This window comes from Solanum dulcamara, chromosome 9 (genome assembly GCF_947179165.1).
Source record: "Solanum dulcamara chromosome 9, daSolDulc1.2, whole genome shotgun sequence".
Taxonomy (NCBI): Eukaryota; Viridiplantae; Streptophyta; class Magnoliopsida; order Solanales; family Solanaceae; genus Solanum; species Solanum dulcamara.
Genome location: NC_077245.1, coordinates 69302571 through 69319780, shown reverse-complemented (window position 1 = coordinate 69319780; position 17210 = coordinate 69302571). Strand labels below are relative to the sequence as shown.

General features: G+C 34.6%; 1 protein-coding gene across 1 annotated transcript; it reads right to left on the bottom strand.

The window, feature by feature from the left end:
* Window positions 1-9091: 9091 nt before the first annotated feature.
* LOC129903751 (uncharacterized) lies at window positions 9092-9796 on the bottom strand. The gene has a single exon (XM_055979290.1). The coding sequence runs from the start codon at window positions 9794-9796 to the stop codon at window positions 9092-9094; it is 705 nt and encodes a 234-aa protein (XP_055835265.1).
* Between the last annotated feature and the right edge of the window lie 7414 nt (window positions 9797-17210).

Here is a 17210-nt window from a genome sequence, read left to right as displayed (position 1 = left end):
GCATTAATGACCTTTGAGAATTTTACACACATAGCGGCCTTCTATTCTCATTGAGTTCCTTTTAGTATCACACATTGCTACTACCAAATTGATTTAAAACTTTGTATAGTTTACAAAAACTATGATACTCAGCTATAACACTTCCATTAATTGTCGCCATCAGAACTTTAATTCTCAATCTGACCACTTGCTGCTAATCTCGGATCAGATTTAAGCACGCCACATGTGTTCAAAAGAGAAATATTTTGAGACTACAGACTTTTTCTAATCCAAGAATACCTTGGGGATCAATTTCTAAAAGTAGTCATCATTAATATAAGATATAAAAGCACGACCAATTACCAATGCACAATTGTTTGCATATGAAAATTAATAGGTACTCATATAATTCAGAAAAGATACGGAACTGAACTTGCTAGAAATCAGAAATCACGAAGCTCACTGGAATTACCTTTGTTTTTCAGTTGTTTATGTGTTTCAGAATAGATTTTGCCACATCTTGAATTTTTGAAGTTTTCTGCTTGTTTTTTGAAGAGCATGTTGGTGTTTTATTGCTGATTTGGTCACAAATTTGACTTACATTAATTAGCTGATTGGAAATACCTGTGGGTGGAACTCAATTCAGCTCCCATAAGTTGTTGATTCACATAACAGTTTATCAATACAGTGATACCTTAAAAATAAGTTTATTTTTAACATTCCATCTCAAAAGTTGTTTATTAGAGAGTCTCCAAGTTTTCTTTCACGCAATATTGCACATACAACAAAACAGAAGAACGAACAACAAATAGAAAGGTGTATATGACACATCAGTTTATAAGTAATTGAGATTTCTCAGAGTTGGGGAGGGAAAGTTTGAAAATACAGCAAGTCTGAAGTTTTTGAGTTCAAATCACTCATTCAAATCCTAAGGCCATATACAATGTCATTTTTTGATATTTCACTCTTTTATCTAAAAAACAAGAATAAGGAATGGGGATCAGTAAGATTGAGAAGATGATATTTTCAACATGTACATGAAATTTTTGGAGGATATTTGAGCAAAATATGACACTTAGGTCACTTGGCCAATCTGTCAGATTTCACAAAAGACTATCTTATATTCGTTTACCATTTTTTTGATAAAATGTACTTACACATGTTTACACTGGCATAATTTTGACTTTCCATATGTGAGTTGGCACGCCTAATGCACAACCACGTCCTTTCCTCTTCATATTCAAGTTGTAAGGCAATTGTTACATAAGGAACACAATTACATTTAAAGATTTTGTTAAATGATAACACGTACAACATTGTTTTTATATGTGCTCAATCTCGAGTACACATTTTGAATTGGAAAACAGATAAGAATTGCTCATCTATATTAGAAGGTAATACTGACCTGAATCACAATAGAATATGGAAGTGGTGTGTGAAACACTGGACCTGTTTCAGAGAACAAATTGGATCTGGGCTGCTAATGTTCTTTTTTTTAGGCGTATTAAGCCATTATGTAATTTATTAAGTACTTTCCCTATTGGGCCAAAACTTCTACTAGTGCAACCCGACCCCTTCAATCCGTCCAACCCCTTTAAGTTTGGATGGATTATTAATCTGTCCATTTATTAGCTTAACTCATTTCAATCCATTAAAAATTGAGTTGATATGTAATCAGATTGACTCATGGGAAATCTTGTCAAAATATCTTTAAGAAATTTATTTTAAATTTTGTTATGTTATATATAGCCATAAAGAAAAAAATAATTTTATTAGACGCTAAAATATTTTAAAAGAACAAATAAAACAATTGAACTTAGTAAAAATTGGATTGAATTGGGCTTGACCCATTCTATGACCCATTTTGACCCAAGCAAATTTGGATTGAATTTGGTTTTGATCCGTTTGTTATCTTAACCAATTATGACCCGTCCAAATTTGATCCAACATGCCCAATTGTCACTCCTAGCTAGTAGTAAAGTAGTCAATTCTGATGTACTCATGATTTTATATAAATAAATAATCCACCTTATTAATTACCAAAAAATAGATACATATTGAAATTTCTGTAAACGCTTGTGAATTTTAAAATCAGATATATTTATGCTAATAACTAGAGTTTGATGTTAAGGCATTCCAAAGGTATTAATAATATTACATAATGAAGGTGGAATGTGAGAAATTTGAATATGAGCGTTTGGAAGTCGAGGGAAGAGGATTGGAGCAAGTCGAAAATAAATTAAAGATGACCATAATTTGAATAAATTATGGGAACAACACCAAGCATCATAGCGATTGAAAGTTGGGCACTGCAGCACACACTTCTTGTTATACAACATACATGTTTATGTTTATTACTGAAGAGAGAGACGTCTTAAATTCACACTGCTCTAACAATCTTTTGTAGATATATATATATAATCTTCAATGAGTGAAAACAAGTAGCCTAACTAAGAAAAGGAGCGGAGTTGAAGTCTGAGCGCGCTATAAGACTCATTTCTTCTATGCTCGTCTGTCTACCGAATAAATAAAATAAAGGAAAAATTATACAAAATGAACCCTTTAAACAAACTATTTATCACTTCATACTCCTTCCCTAAATAATTTCTTTATATACCCCTTCGGCCAAACTAATTACCCTGTACCCCCCTTTAATTATTTTTAAATTCGCGCGCTGAAGTTATCATCCACCCTACATGATACCGATATGATATCATATACCGATGGAGTATCACAGAGGATTAAACTCAGTTCTATATGATATCGATATGGTATCAACATACGGACTGAGTATCACAAAGAATATATTTACTAATTAGTTTAATAAATAAGATTATGATTTTAATAATTTTCTCTTAATTGTTTTATTTTTTTTTTCTTAAAAAAGGAGCTCAATCCTATATGATATCGATAAAGTATCAATATATTGTTATGGTATCATTGAGGATATTAAAAGTGTCTCATTAAGGATTTTTAATATCATTATAATATACGAATATATTGTGGTAGTATAATTCATGTAATAACCTTTATGATACCATCACAGTATATATATACTATGATGGTATCATTCAACATTTGTATGAAACAATCCTTAATGATTATATAAAACAATCCTTAATGATATCCTACCAATATATGATGGTTTTCATGGAGATGTAGCTAAAGGATTGAAGTAGACATCAATGATATCATGATAGTATATAGATATACTGTGGTGGTATCACGAAGGATTGAAGCAGCCTCAATGACACCATATCAGTATATTGATACTGCAACGGTATCTTGCTCGCGAATCTCATGTCTTGGGGGTATGAATTATAAAGGGATATTTGTTTGTAATTATTTTACTTTTATGGGACATGAGTTTAGTTTTTCTTAAAATAAAAGATCTCGACCATGAGTCATTTTGAAAGAGAAGAGCAACTCCAACCCCAGATAATTCAAAGGTAAGATTTAAGTTATTAGCACCTTCCCAAGTTATGTCTTAACACCAAAACTCATGAATCTCTTGTTCATTAAATCTCCAAGAACACACTCAATCTTCAATCTAGGGTTTTTGCTGAATAAAACAAAATTTTCATCCCTTCTTCCACGTTTATGAAAAAAAGATTATAGAATAGAAATGTATTAATGGGTAGAAAACACCAATAAATTAGTGATATTATAAACAACACATTAAAAGTTATGGAAAGTCTTCTTGTTTAGTAACTTTCATAATATTTTTTTGCGAACGATAAATTACAATTTTGTAGATTCTAAATAATGAGTTATTGATGAGTCCCCTTCCACTCTTTGTAATCTACATGTTTTGTAGAGTCCGGAGTCAAGAGGGCTATTTTTTTTCTATAAAATGCATAAAGGATCACTCATATTTTGAAATAATCAATAAAGGATAAATCGTTGACACTGTAGCAATTTAGTAAAAAAAATTAAGGCCGTTAATTTTTTTTAGAACATCACTGCAAAAGCAACGGTTTTACAAAATATATATTTTTTAAATGTAAAAGGCAGCGATTTTTTGTTCAATTTTTTTTTTTCAAAATGTAAAACTCTGCACTGGCAACGATTTTTTCAACATTTTTTTTAAAATGTAAAAGGCTGCACTTGCAGCATTTTTTTTCAACAATTGTTTTTAAAAAATGTAGGCTGCACTGGCAGCCATTTTTGTTCAAACTTTTTCTTTTAAAAAAATGTAAAACGCCGCACTAGCAGCGATTTTTTGTTCAATTTTTTTTTTAAAAGTGTAAAACGCTGCACTGAGAATGATTTTGACAAATATTATAAACTAACTAACTTGATAATTTTATAAAGAAAAAAAAATAAAAGAATATAAAAAAAGTATTAATATAGAGTACTTTCTATCAGAAAGTTGTGACATTTGTTGTTACATTGAATGGTATTTACCATTATTTTGATTTCTGGTTCTATTTCAGATATGGCTGTACAGGAGTATGTTTCTATTACTCTAAGTGGGAGTGATGTAATCAGAGAAGCAAAAAAGAAAAAGTAAAAAAACTCGACAGAAGAGGATCAAAGTGCAAGCTGATTCAGATTCAGAGCCCGAAGTCATAAGAAATGATTCAAGGGCAGTACAGAATAAGAACAGAGATGAAAGGGCACGAAAAAGAGAAGGAAGAATACTACTTAAGGATTTCAAGAAAACTAAAATGACTCATTTAGACTCTATGCTAGACTACTTCAAGATCTTTAATAAAAAATTAGAAAAAATCCTTGATCATCACATTTATGTTGAGGATAAGCGGATGCTCTAAAAAATCTTTATGATTCTTTATCAGAAAAATGAAAGAATGAAATTATTAATGTTTATGATAAGTTAGAGCCTAATAAACCTTTGTGGAGGTACTTGCCCATAGGAATGGAATGAGTCAAAATTACTAGTGTAAACATTGATTAGTAATTTCTTTTATTTGTTAATTAACAAATTTATTTTGTTTAGAATATATTATGATTTTACACTTGTGCTTTATCATATTTTGAATTATTTGATATTCCATAAAAATTGTAATATGATATTGATCTAAGACTTAGAAAATCTTTGTTGATTATGTCTTCATAGTATTAATATATATTAAGAAATTAGTTTTTAATTTTGATTAAATATTTGGTTTGTAGATGATGATTAGATAGTTACATACCCTTTCGATTTTACACCAAATGTGAAATCCTTATTGGAATTAATTTGCTTGAATATGTATGACACATGCATTATTGATGAATAAACTTGTGTAATTGTCTCTTAATACACAAATATCGCATTTAAAAGTATATTGCTGACTTAAACAAAGGCAAGAGACTAAATGGTGACAATAAACTTGTGTAATACTGCTCAATGCAGAAGAGATCTCGAAGCTTACAAAGCTTGGAAAAGAACAGATTCCATTGCACGTGGAATCATTGTAAGTTCTGTGATTGATGAACTTATTCGAGAACGTGAAAAATTCCCTAATGCCCATGCCATGTAGGCACTCTTACAAGGAACATATGGGAGTAATTTTGTGACCCGTATGAAACAAATGACTATTAAGTTTGACACTATCAAAAAGCGTCATGATCAAAGCATCAAACAACACCTTAGGGTGATGTCAAATATGATAGCACAACTCAAGAGTGTTGGTCATATTCTCTCAATGATCAACAAGTTCAGGAAGTGATCCGATCTCTTCCCAACATTTGAAGGTTAACTTAACCCACAATGAAAGTATCAAAACTTTTTCTAATGTCGCTCGACATGTTTAACTTGACGATGAGCGGCTTGGTGCTGCTAAAGCTGCTTCTAATGTCTTTGTGGCTAAAGCTAGTGGCTCAAAATCTTCAGGTTTCAAGCGTAAGAAAATTGAAAAAGGAAAGAAAAGGGTAAGGAAACCGAAGGATCCTCTGAGAAAAGAACAAACCAAAATTCAAAAAAGGAAAACGGTTTTCCAAGAAGAAAGACAAGAGCAAAATGAAGTGCTACAATTGTCAAGAATTAGAGCATTTTTCTCGTGAATGTACCTAGCCAAAAAAGGTAGCATTTCTAACTGCATCTCCAAGTGCTTCATATATTTCTAGCACTTGTTTACTAACTGAATCTTATTCTATGTGGATTGTAGATTCTAAATCCACCAATCACGTGAGTCTAGATTGAGAAGCGTTTGTGTAATTTCGTTGAGTTTCACCTGGATCAAGGTGGATTTATGTAGGAAATAATTCTAAACTTGAAGTCAGGGGAATATGCACTTGCAAAGTGGACTTGCGAGGTGGTCGATCTTTAATGTTGCATAATGTCCTATATGCTCTAGAGATTCAACAAAATTTGGTATCTTTCTCAGTTCTTTTAGATGTTGATTTTGATTTGATTTTTAGTCGTAATGGTGTTAGAATAACTCTAGATAATATTTTGTATGGTTTTGGATTTCGTTATGATCGCTTTGTTGTTTTAGATTGTAAGTCTTCAACTTATGACTATTATGTTGATCGTTGTGTAATGACATGTTATTCAAGTACTAATGATATTGATGTTATTACATGGCATGCAATATTAGGTCATATAAGGCAAGATCGAATAAACAGGTTGGCAAAGGAAGGACTTTTAGGTCCTTATTTCAAAATTAATATGCCTATTTGTAATGATTGTCTTGCTGGAAAACTTACACGTAAACTATTTGGGAAGGCTAAAAGAGCTGAGTTCCCACTTCAATTAATCTATTATGATATTTGTGGTCCAATGAATGTGAAGGTAAGGTCTGGTGCCATATACTTTATCACATTTATTGATGATTTCATGCGCTTCGGCTATGTCTATTTGATTTCTCATAAATCTTAAGCATTTGAATGCTTTAAAAAATATATGAATACAACAACAACAACAACAACAAACCCAGTGTAATCCCACCATGTGGGGTCTAGAGAGGGTAGTGTGTACGCAGACCTAACCTCCACCTTAAAAGGTAGGGCGGCTGTTTCCGAAAGACCCTCGGCTTAAGAGAGAAGAACAAGGGAGGAGAAATAAGGAAAACAAGACATAGGTCAGTAAAGCCAGGCATATAGCAGACAATATAAAGATATGAATAATGAGAGCGATAAAGCGATAAAGTCAGGGTAGGAAAGATCGGGGATAAATGAGCATTAACTACTATAGATAAAATAGGATACCCAAAGTAAACTAGGCCAACTAATATAAGCAGTAATCCCATGCAAAATCATATGTTAAGACAAATGAGCGCGACTACGACTACTATGGAGAACAGATAGGCCACCTAGCCCACTATCTTAGTCTGAGTCCTCCATAGCCTCCTATCTAAGGTCATGTCCTCGGTGAGCTGCAACTGTGCCATATCCTGTCTAATGAAACCGTCCATAGCCAACCTCTCGCACCTCCGCACTGGAGCATCTGTGTCTCTCATCTTCACATGCCCAAACCATCTCAGTCTCACTTCCCACATCTTGTCCTCCACCGATGCCACTCCCACCTTGTCTCGGATATCTTCATTCCTAATTCTATCCATCCTAGTGTGCCCACACATCCACCGCAGCATTCGCATTTCCGTGACTCTCATTTTCTGAACATGAAGTTTCTTGATTGGCCAACACTCCACCCCATACAATAGGGTCGGTCTAACCACCACTTTGTAGAAGTTGCCTTTGAGTTTTGGTGGCACTTTCTTATCACACAGCACTCCGAAGGCGAGCCTCCATTTCATCAACCCTGCACTGATGCGGTGTAAAACATCGTCGTCGATATGTCCATCTTCCTGTATAATAGACCCAAGGTACTTGAAGCTTCTTTTCTTTTGAATGGCCTGGGTACCAAGCCTCACTTCCCCGTCAGCCTCACGTGGCAGGCCACTGAAACTGCACTCCAAGTATTCTGTCTTGGTCCTACTCAATTTAAATCCTTTAGAATCCAACGTCTGTCTCCAGTCCTTCAGCTTGTCGTTAACTCCGTTGTGAGTCTCGTCAATCAGGACTATGTCATCCGCGAACAACATACACCAAGGCACCTCACCTTGTATTTGTCTTGTCAATTGATCCATCACCAGGGCGAATAGAAATGGGCTAAGAGTCGATCCCTGGTGCAACCCCATCATAAGAGGAAAGTGCTCCGAGTCCCCCCCTACCATCCTTACCCTGGTCTTAGCTCTATCATACATGTCTTTAATCTCTCTAATGTATGCCACAGGTAAACATTTTGCCTCCAAAAATCTCCATTAGACCTCCCTTGGAACTTTGTCATAGGCCTTTTCCAGGTCAATGAATATCATGTGTAAGTCTTTTTTCCGCTTCCTATACTGCTCCACCAATCTCCTTAAGATATGAATGGATTCTATAGTCGAGCGCTCCGGCAGAAATCCAAATTGGTTCTCTGAAATAGACACACTACTCCTCACCCTCATTTCTATCACCCTTTCCCACACTTTCATAGTGTGACTTAGCAGCTTGATACCTCTATAGTTGTTGCAGCTTTGAATGTCTCCCTTGTTCTTGTACACGGGAATGATTGTACTCCACCTCCATTCTTCCAACATCTTCGATGTCCTGAAAATGACATTAAACAGTGCAGTCAGTCACTCCAATCCTATTCTACCTGAATTCTTCCAAAATTCCCCAGGGATCTCGTCAGGTCCGGTCGCTTTTCCCTGCTTATCCTACGAACAACTCCCTTAACCTCCTCAACCTTTATTCTCCTACAATACCCAAAGTCGCGACGCCTATCCAAGTGCTCCAAGTCTCCCAACACAAAGTCTCTGTCCCCTTCTTCGTTCAAGAGTTCATGAAAGTATGACTACCATCTCTGTCTAATGCGGGATTCCTGTACCAGTACTTGACCATCCTCGTCCTTGATGTACTTCACTTGATCCAAGTCGCGTGACTTCCTCTCTCTCGCCTTGGAAAGCTTAAATAGCTTCTTATCCCCTCCTTTTTCCTCTAGTTCTGCATAAAAGCGTTCAAAGGCTGCCGTTTTAGCCGCCGAAACTGCCATCTTCGCCTCCTTATTCGCCAACTTATACTTTTTCCTATTTATTCGCTTCTCTTCATCATCCTTGCTATCTACCAACTTTACATATGCCTGCTTCTTTGCTTCTACCTTTCCCTGGACTTCTTCATTCCATCACCAATCCTCTCGATACCCGCTATGGCGGCCTCGTGAGACCCCCAGCACCTCTCTAGCTGTTTCCCTAATGCAGCTGGCTGTCCTATCCCACATACTGCTCGCCTCCCCCCTACTATCCCATTGCCCCATAGCCATCAGCTTCTCCCCCATCTCTAGGGCACTAGACGGAGTCAAACGACCCCACCTAATCCTCGGTCGGTCATCCACGACCCTCTTCTTCTTCTTCCTTTTTATCTCTAAGTCCATGACCAATAGTTTATGTTGGGTCGTAAGGTACTCACTTGGTATGACCTTGCAATCCTTACAGAGACTTTTATCATCTTTTCTAAGGAGCCAGAAGTCTATTTGTGTCGCCTCCCTCGAGCTACGAAAGGTTACCAAGTGCTCCTCCTTCTTTGGAAAACTCGAGTTGGCCACCCTTAAACCAAAAGCTTTTGCGAAATCCAAGAGTGAGGCTCCTCTACTATTCTTGCACCCGAAGCCAAATCCTCCATGCACCTCGTCATAGCCCATCGAAACAGACCCAATATGCCCATTGAAATCTCCTCCTATGAATAGCTTCTCAGTAGGCGGTATACTGACCACCACTTGGTCCAAGTCCTCCCAAAAGCGCCTTTTTGTCTCCTCATCTAACCCTACTTGCGACGCATAGGCACTAATAATGTTCAGGGTGAGCCCTCCAACAACCAACTTAATCGTCATCATCCTATCATTGGTCCTCCTAACCTCTACCACCTGATCTCTAAGCTCACTATCTACTAAGATCCCTACTCCATTCTTAAACCTCGACTTGCCCGAGAACCAAAGTTTGTACCCATCCACCTCCTTAGCTTTAGGTCCTACCCATTTAGTCTCTTGGATGCAAGCTATATTAATCTTCCTCTTCTTAAGAATCTTAACTAACTCTATGGACTTTCCCGATAAGGTCCCAATATTCCAAGACCCTACTCTCAATCTAGAAGCTCCTTCAGCCCCCTTAGCCCTCCCAACCCTGGCCCTCGATCCCAACCGAGGACATGACCCTAGTCTACCATCGCTCACTAAAGCCAGAAAAGCAGAAATACGATACTGAAAGGTTACTCTCAGATAAACAGACGATCAATAGTATAACACAAGTTTGCAATTGTTTAATAACAGTGAGACAGGTACTTAATTTGGCACTACAATAAATATTTATAAGCTAAAATATCGGAAATGGACTATTGGAGGTACCAACTCCAAATTAGTAAAACCTGTTCACTATCGAAACACTGTTCACTGCCGGGAAAGCATTGTTCACCGCCGGAGCACTGTTCACTCGCCGGAAAATTGGATACAAATATATGGTCAGCCTCGAAATGTAGAGGTGACCACCCTGGGAGAAGAAACGGAGCCAAAAAATGGCCGAAAACTGCCACACGCACCGATGCGTGCAGCGCGTGGCATCGTAGATTTGGGGTTGCTGGCGGCACGTGACGGCGCGTGGCTGAGTAGATCTCAAAGGAACTACCTGGGGTTTGCTCGCCGGAGTGTTCCGCACCTCGTGGTATTGTTGGTTTTGACAGCAGACGCATAAAAATTGGGAGAGAGAGAGAGAGAGCATAGAGAGAGAACTAGCCGTTGTAAAAAATTCTTAAAAAATATATGAATGAAGTTGAAAAATCAATTAGATAAAAGAATAAATGTTTTAAGAATCGACCGAGAACGTGAATATCTGTCAAGAAAATTTGAATAATTATGTACTGAAAAAGGCATTATCAAACAACTAATTACTTCTTATACACCTCAACAAAATGATGTAGCTGAAAGAAGGAATATGACATTATTAGATATGGTAAGATCAATGATGACACAGGTAAATTTGCCTATCTGTTTCTGGGAGATGCATTATTGACTGCAACCTACATATTGAATAAGATGCCTTTTAAATCGGTATCTTCCACTCCTTTTGAACTTTGGATTGGTCGTAAGACAAACTTGAATGATCTACCCCCTTTGAGTTGTGTTGCATACATTAAAGATCGTTTGGGTGAGTTTGATAATTTACGTCCAAAAGGAAAGAAATGTATAACGTTCCAAAAGGTATGTGTTCATTGATGAATTGAAATATGGAAGTATTACTGAAATTGAATCACGAGATGTCAGATTTTTAGAACATGAAAGAAATGTATCTTTATAAGATACTCGTAACATTCCAAAAGGTATGTGTTCATTAATGAATTGAAAGATAGAAGTATTACTGAAATTGAATCACGAGATGTCAAATTTTTAGAACATGTTTTTCTCAAAAAAAGTGATATAAATAAAGGTGAACTTCTCTATGAAATGTTGAATTCAGAAGATTAGTTAATGTCATTAGACATATATGATAGGAAATTTGATCAAGAAATGATTCCTGATCCAAGTGGGAGTTATGAATCCCAATGTCCTATAGAAGAATCTAAAGTTCAATTACGTAAGAGTAACAAAAAAGGAATACCTAAACAATCTTATGAGATTGAGAATTATGTTTTCTTGGTATATCCCACAGAATCGGATGAACCCAATTCTGTAAATGAGGCTTTATCGAGCCCTGAAAGGGATGAATGGTTAAAAGCGATGAAAGAATAATTAGAATCCATGAAAACCAACAAAGTTTAAGATCTAGTTGACCTTCCTCAGGGAAGTAAAGCTATTGGGAATAAATGGATTCTCATAGTTAAACGCAAATCAGATAAGACAATAGATAGACACAAAGCACGATTGAAGATAAAAGGTTTTACTCAAGAAGCTGAAATAGATTATGAGGAAAACTTTTCACTAGTTGTGAAGTTTACCTCTATAAGATTACTTTTGGCTATCGTTGCACGTTTAGATCTAGAATTACACCAAATGGATTTGAAGACTGCTTTTCTCAATGGAGAATTAAACGAGAAAATCTGTATGGAACAACCTGTAGGTTTCATCGTTAGAGGCCAAAAAAAGAAAGGTTACGATTTACGGCCTAAAGCAATCTTCAAGACAGTGGTACTTAAAATTTCACAAAGAAGTGATTTTATTTGATTTCACGATGATCGATGAAGATCATTCCATCTATGTGAAAAGGTCCAATGAAAAGTTTGTAATTCATTCTCTTTGTGTGGATGATATTTTGTTAGCCAGAAATAAGTTGGAGTATGTGAAAACTATCAAGTCATGGCTTTTAAAGTCATTTGTTATAAAGGTGTATCTGAGCACGTAGCTCCTCTTAGTAAAATCTAGAAATGAGAGAGTGGCTGAGGGGGAAGTTTAGAGAGGGGGAGGCGTGAGCTGATACATTCATGTAGGGCGCATAGTGGTACTCACCCAGCACTGGTGAGAATCAGAAAGTCTTTCCTGCCTAGAATCAGAATCTAGTTCAGAATCACTCAATGATTTGTCTATCGATATAGTTCCAAGTCTTCGATATCCCTCGGAGACTGACAAGAATTTGTACTGAGTAGTAGAATGGAATTGATGATGAGCGGGCAAAAACCCCTAGATCTCCTGGTTTGTGAGCCGGAGGACTTGATGTGACTACTATTAGACCTCTAACTCCGAGAGACTCTACAATCATTATGAGCGTATAACCCGTTCCCTTCCCTTCTATGGAGAGGTTGACCCTTTCTCCCCGGGTAGTTCACTCACTCCAGTGCCTACCATTTCAAATCGATCCCAACATCCTCAGATTGGTAAGTCTTACGGCAATTTCAAAATCTCGAGGCTGACCCCCAAATCAATGCTAGGTAGGCCAATCACAGAGAACTTCTCTTTTTAATATACAATTTCAAGTGAGAATTCAAGTTCCACTCATTCGTAATTACTACCACCAAAAAGTCACCCCTATCTCCAAAGGGCCTTATGCACTTCATGACTTTCTAACATATGGGTGAAGCAGACTAAGTATTGGGTGTTAAGATCCAAAGAGATTATTCCAAGAAATTTTTGAGTTTATCTCAAGAAACATACATAAAGAAAATATTGAAACTCTTTCGAATCAATAGTTGCAAACCTATGGATACTCCAATAGCTAGAGGTGAATCTTTAAGCCTTGAAATGTGTCCAAAGACTGAAAAATAAAAAGTAGACATGTCTAGTGTTCCATATTCTAGTGTTGTCGGAAGTCTGATGTAGGCTATGATGTGTACTCGTCCAGATATTTTTTATGTCGTAGGTCTGGTAAGAATGTATCAACCTAATCCTGGAAGAGATCATTGAAAGGCAGTGAAGAGAATATTCCGATATCTAAAGGGAACTGCAGATTATTCACTATGCTATAGTGGATCTAATTTACTCTTGAGAGGCTACACGGATGTTGATTCGGCTGGTGATCGGAATAATAGAAAATCCACTTATGCTTTCTTGCTTAATGGTGGTACAATTTCCTAGAAAAGTAAGAAACAAATATGCACAACTCTTTCAACCATGGAATCTGAATTCATAGCTTGTGCATCTGGAGTGTAAGAAGCTATTTGGTTAAAGAGATTTTTTGAGCCTTTGAATATTGCAAAGAATTCAAAGGGTCCCATGATTTTATATTGAGACAGTCAAGCGACTATCACATATACAAAGGGTCCTACGTATTGTTATGTCGAAAAAAAGACGGTTTAAAATTAATTTTAACTTTTAGAGAAAAAATTAATTTTAGAAAAAGGAAGAGTCGCTACTTAATTTTTAAAAATAATTAAGAAAACTTAATTTAAAAGACCTTAACAGATTTAAGTGTTAAAAATGGGTAAGGTTTCAAATTTTCACTTTGAGAAGGTGTTAGCACTCAAAATGACTGCTAACGTGCGATTATCCGACGATTTAAAAATTATTTGGCTAACTTTGGGAAAATCACTTGTAAATAGTGAAGATAAATATAAATATTTGAGAAATAAATCAACTTGAAATACTTGAGTATTTATCAAAAAAATATACTCTATTAAATTACTAAGTAAAGGAATTTTAAATATTTTTAAAGAGAATTAGTAGACCTAATATATTTTAACTAAATTAAAAACGATTAAGACTTTGATTAAATAAGGAAAATCACTTGACCTATTTAGGAAAAAATCAATTTAGAGAAAGACACTTTAAACTCAATTAATTTGAAAGAACATCAACTTGAAACCTTTAAAATAATTGGGAGAGAATTCTATTTTGTCAAAAGATCTAAGTAAAAGAAAACACTTAAATGAAATTATTTTAAAGAATAAATTAACATTAAAAAATAGTTTCTCTTTTAGGGGAGTTCAATTAAGTTAAACAAAACTAAATTATCCTCTATGCAAGATAAATAAATGTAAATAAATAAATAAATAAATTATTACAACTCGAATTAAATATAAATGAATAAAGTATGAAAATTTGGCCCAACACTTAGTTTCCGTACGCCTGGACTAAGTTGTTGGGCCACTTGCATTTTGGGCCTTAGGCCCAATTTCATATATATCGCGACTGTATATACATTGTGTATCAATGTATATACAACACTATTTTCATGTATATCGGACCGTATATACATTGTATACAACTTATTTTCAGCTCTAGCAACCTGTAAATCGGTATTCCTTTCCATTTATTTTTGAAGAGGGTGGCTCGAAAAAAAGGGTATTTGGACCACTGTGGCTCAACGTCGAAAAGCAAATAATGAAGAAAGTCAATATTGAACTCGGACGATGATTCATACAATAAACAAAAGGAATAAAATTAGTAAATGAACAGAGAGAAAACAATTGAGATATGATTCTTATTAATTGAATAAATGATACTTAGACATCTTTATTTTTAAGTGAAATCACTAGAATTTAAAGAAAATCAATATGAAATTTGCATCTAAGGCCAAGATACCTCATTAATTTTAATTAATCATGTATTGTACTAAGAGACCAATCTATGCATAGTCTTTAATAATACAAATATGAGCTACTATATATTAACAAACAAACATATATATATAGCACATGCATTATAACTTAACAGTAAATGAATAGGACAATACAACTCATGATCCAATTAACGCTAAATTCAACTTGGTATGATGAAAACTTGAGGCATAAGAATGAAATATCAAGACACACACACACACACACATATATATATATACACACATAAAACTTAAAAGCACCACACATGAACATAATGAAATAATATAGTGACTAACAACATACATATATGTAGAGAAAAGAAAAAGAACATAAAAATATATCCAAATAACTAAAGGACATGGAGTTAACCTATACATTCCACTAACTCAAATCTTAAAGCAAGATTTAAATCAATTAAGCCATAAAAATTCTAACTAAGCATATATTTATTATCTAAATCATGATAAAAAAAGATATTGAAAACATGAAATCTGTATTGTCAAAGAAAAAATTACTTGGAAATATAATGAACGAAACTAAGAGTTGTTTTCTTCATATTTAATAGAAAATGTCACTATACTTCAAGTAAGACAAGGAAATTTCTATCATTAATCTAATTAATCCTAACACATGCTTACTAAAAAAGACAAGATTACAAATAACTAAATAGAAGACATGAAATAATTATGCATTAAATAAAATAAAGCCAATAAAAGATTTTACCTATTTTCGAGCATCGAATGAGACGACAAATTTGAGGGCGATTAACTCCTCGAACCCACCAAGAAATGAGTAAAGGAACTAAAAGAAATCAAAAAAAATCTGACACTAAAATTTTTGTGATTTTTCTCTCCGTATTTTCTTTGCAGTATTTTTTTTGTGTGTTCTTGTATCTTTTGAATGTTGATCCTTAGTGTTTTTTGATATTGTTCATCTTTTTTATGAAACGTTTTTTTTCTTTCAAAAAAAAACAGTGGATTGGTAGGAGTAATGATGAGTTAGAGAATAATGATTGGTTTGGTAAGATGAAAAGGGGAAAAGGAAAAGGGTGGGAGTAGAAGAGTGATGATGTTTGAGAATTTTTTTTAAAAAGAGGGGTTTAGGTGGGATTGGGAGGTGGAAAATGAAAAAGAAGAAAGTGGTGGGGTTAGTATTGTATAAATATAATATTTATGTATTGTAGTGAGTTGGTGTTGGGCCAAAATTATTATAGGAATTGGGTTTTGGGTGTATAGGTGTTAGTATGTTGTAGTAGTGTCTGTTGTTGTTGTTATTGAATTTGTAAAGAGTGGATGAAAATATTGGGTTGAGATGATTTTGGGCCCGAATTTTGGGCTAAAAAATGACTTGAAATTTGGTTAAGGGTGTAGTGAAAAAATGATTAGATTTTTAAAGAAAATGGCCACACAAAAATTGATAACTTAGCCAATTAAGCTAAACAAAATAACCAAATTGATTTAATTGTGAATTCAGCTAGAAATTAGATAAGACGAATCGACAATAATTAATCAACGAGCTTCTTAATTCCAACAAAATGAATTAATTAACTTAGTTATAAACTAATTAATTTAAAAATATAAGCTACTATATGTATATCATTAAAAATTATAAGAATGACAAAAGTTTCTTTAGAAATACACTTGAACTTGAATTTGATTATTTGAACATAGTATCGATAGCAATTAATAAATTTATTTAAAAAATTTGCAATGAATTAAGTATTTTTTTTTCTGTTCAAGTTAATGGCCTTGTTTATTTCTTATGTAAACATAATCCTCATGGTCACCCATGCAACATCACCTAAGGTGAGATAAAAGCTCTACCAATAAATTATTGTTGTATGTAAGTGTAAATATTAAAATTATATTGTATTTAAATTCATAAATTAATTTAGACTATATTAAATTCAAGAAAATAGTCGAAAGTTATGTGGCAATCCAAGTCAAATTAAATGAGCCACTAAAAGCACATCATTTGTCAAAATTATGTGGCAATTCAAGTCAAATTAAATGAGCCACTAAAATCACACCACGTGTCAAAGTTATATGGCAATCCAAGTCAAATTAAATGATCCATTAGAATCATGTTGTGTGCCAAAATTATGTGGCAATTCAAGTCAAATTAAATAAGCCACTAAAATCATGTCATGTGTCGAAGTTATGTGACAATCTAAGTCAAATTAAATGAGCCACTGGAATCATGCCATGTGTATGACTTTGAGGGTGATTTTTGAAAATTTGTGCAAAACACGTGTGAACAGTAACACGCTTGAACAGTAACTTTTTGGG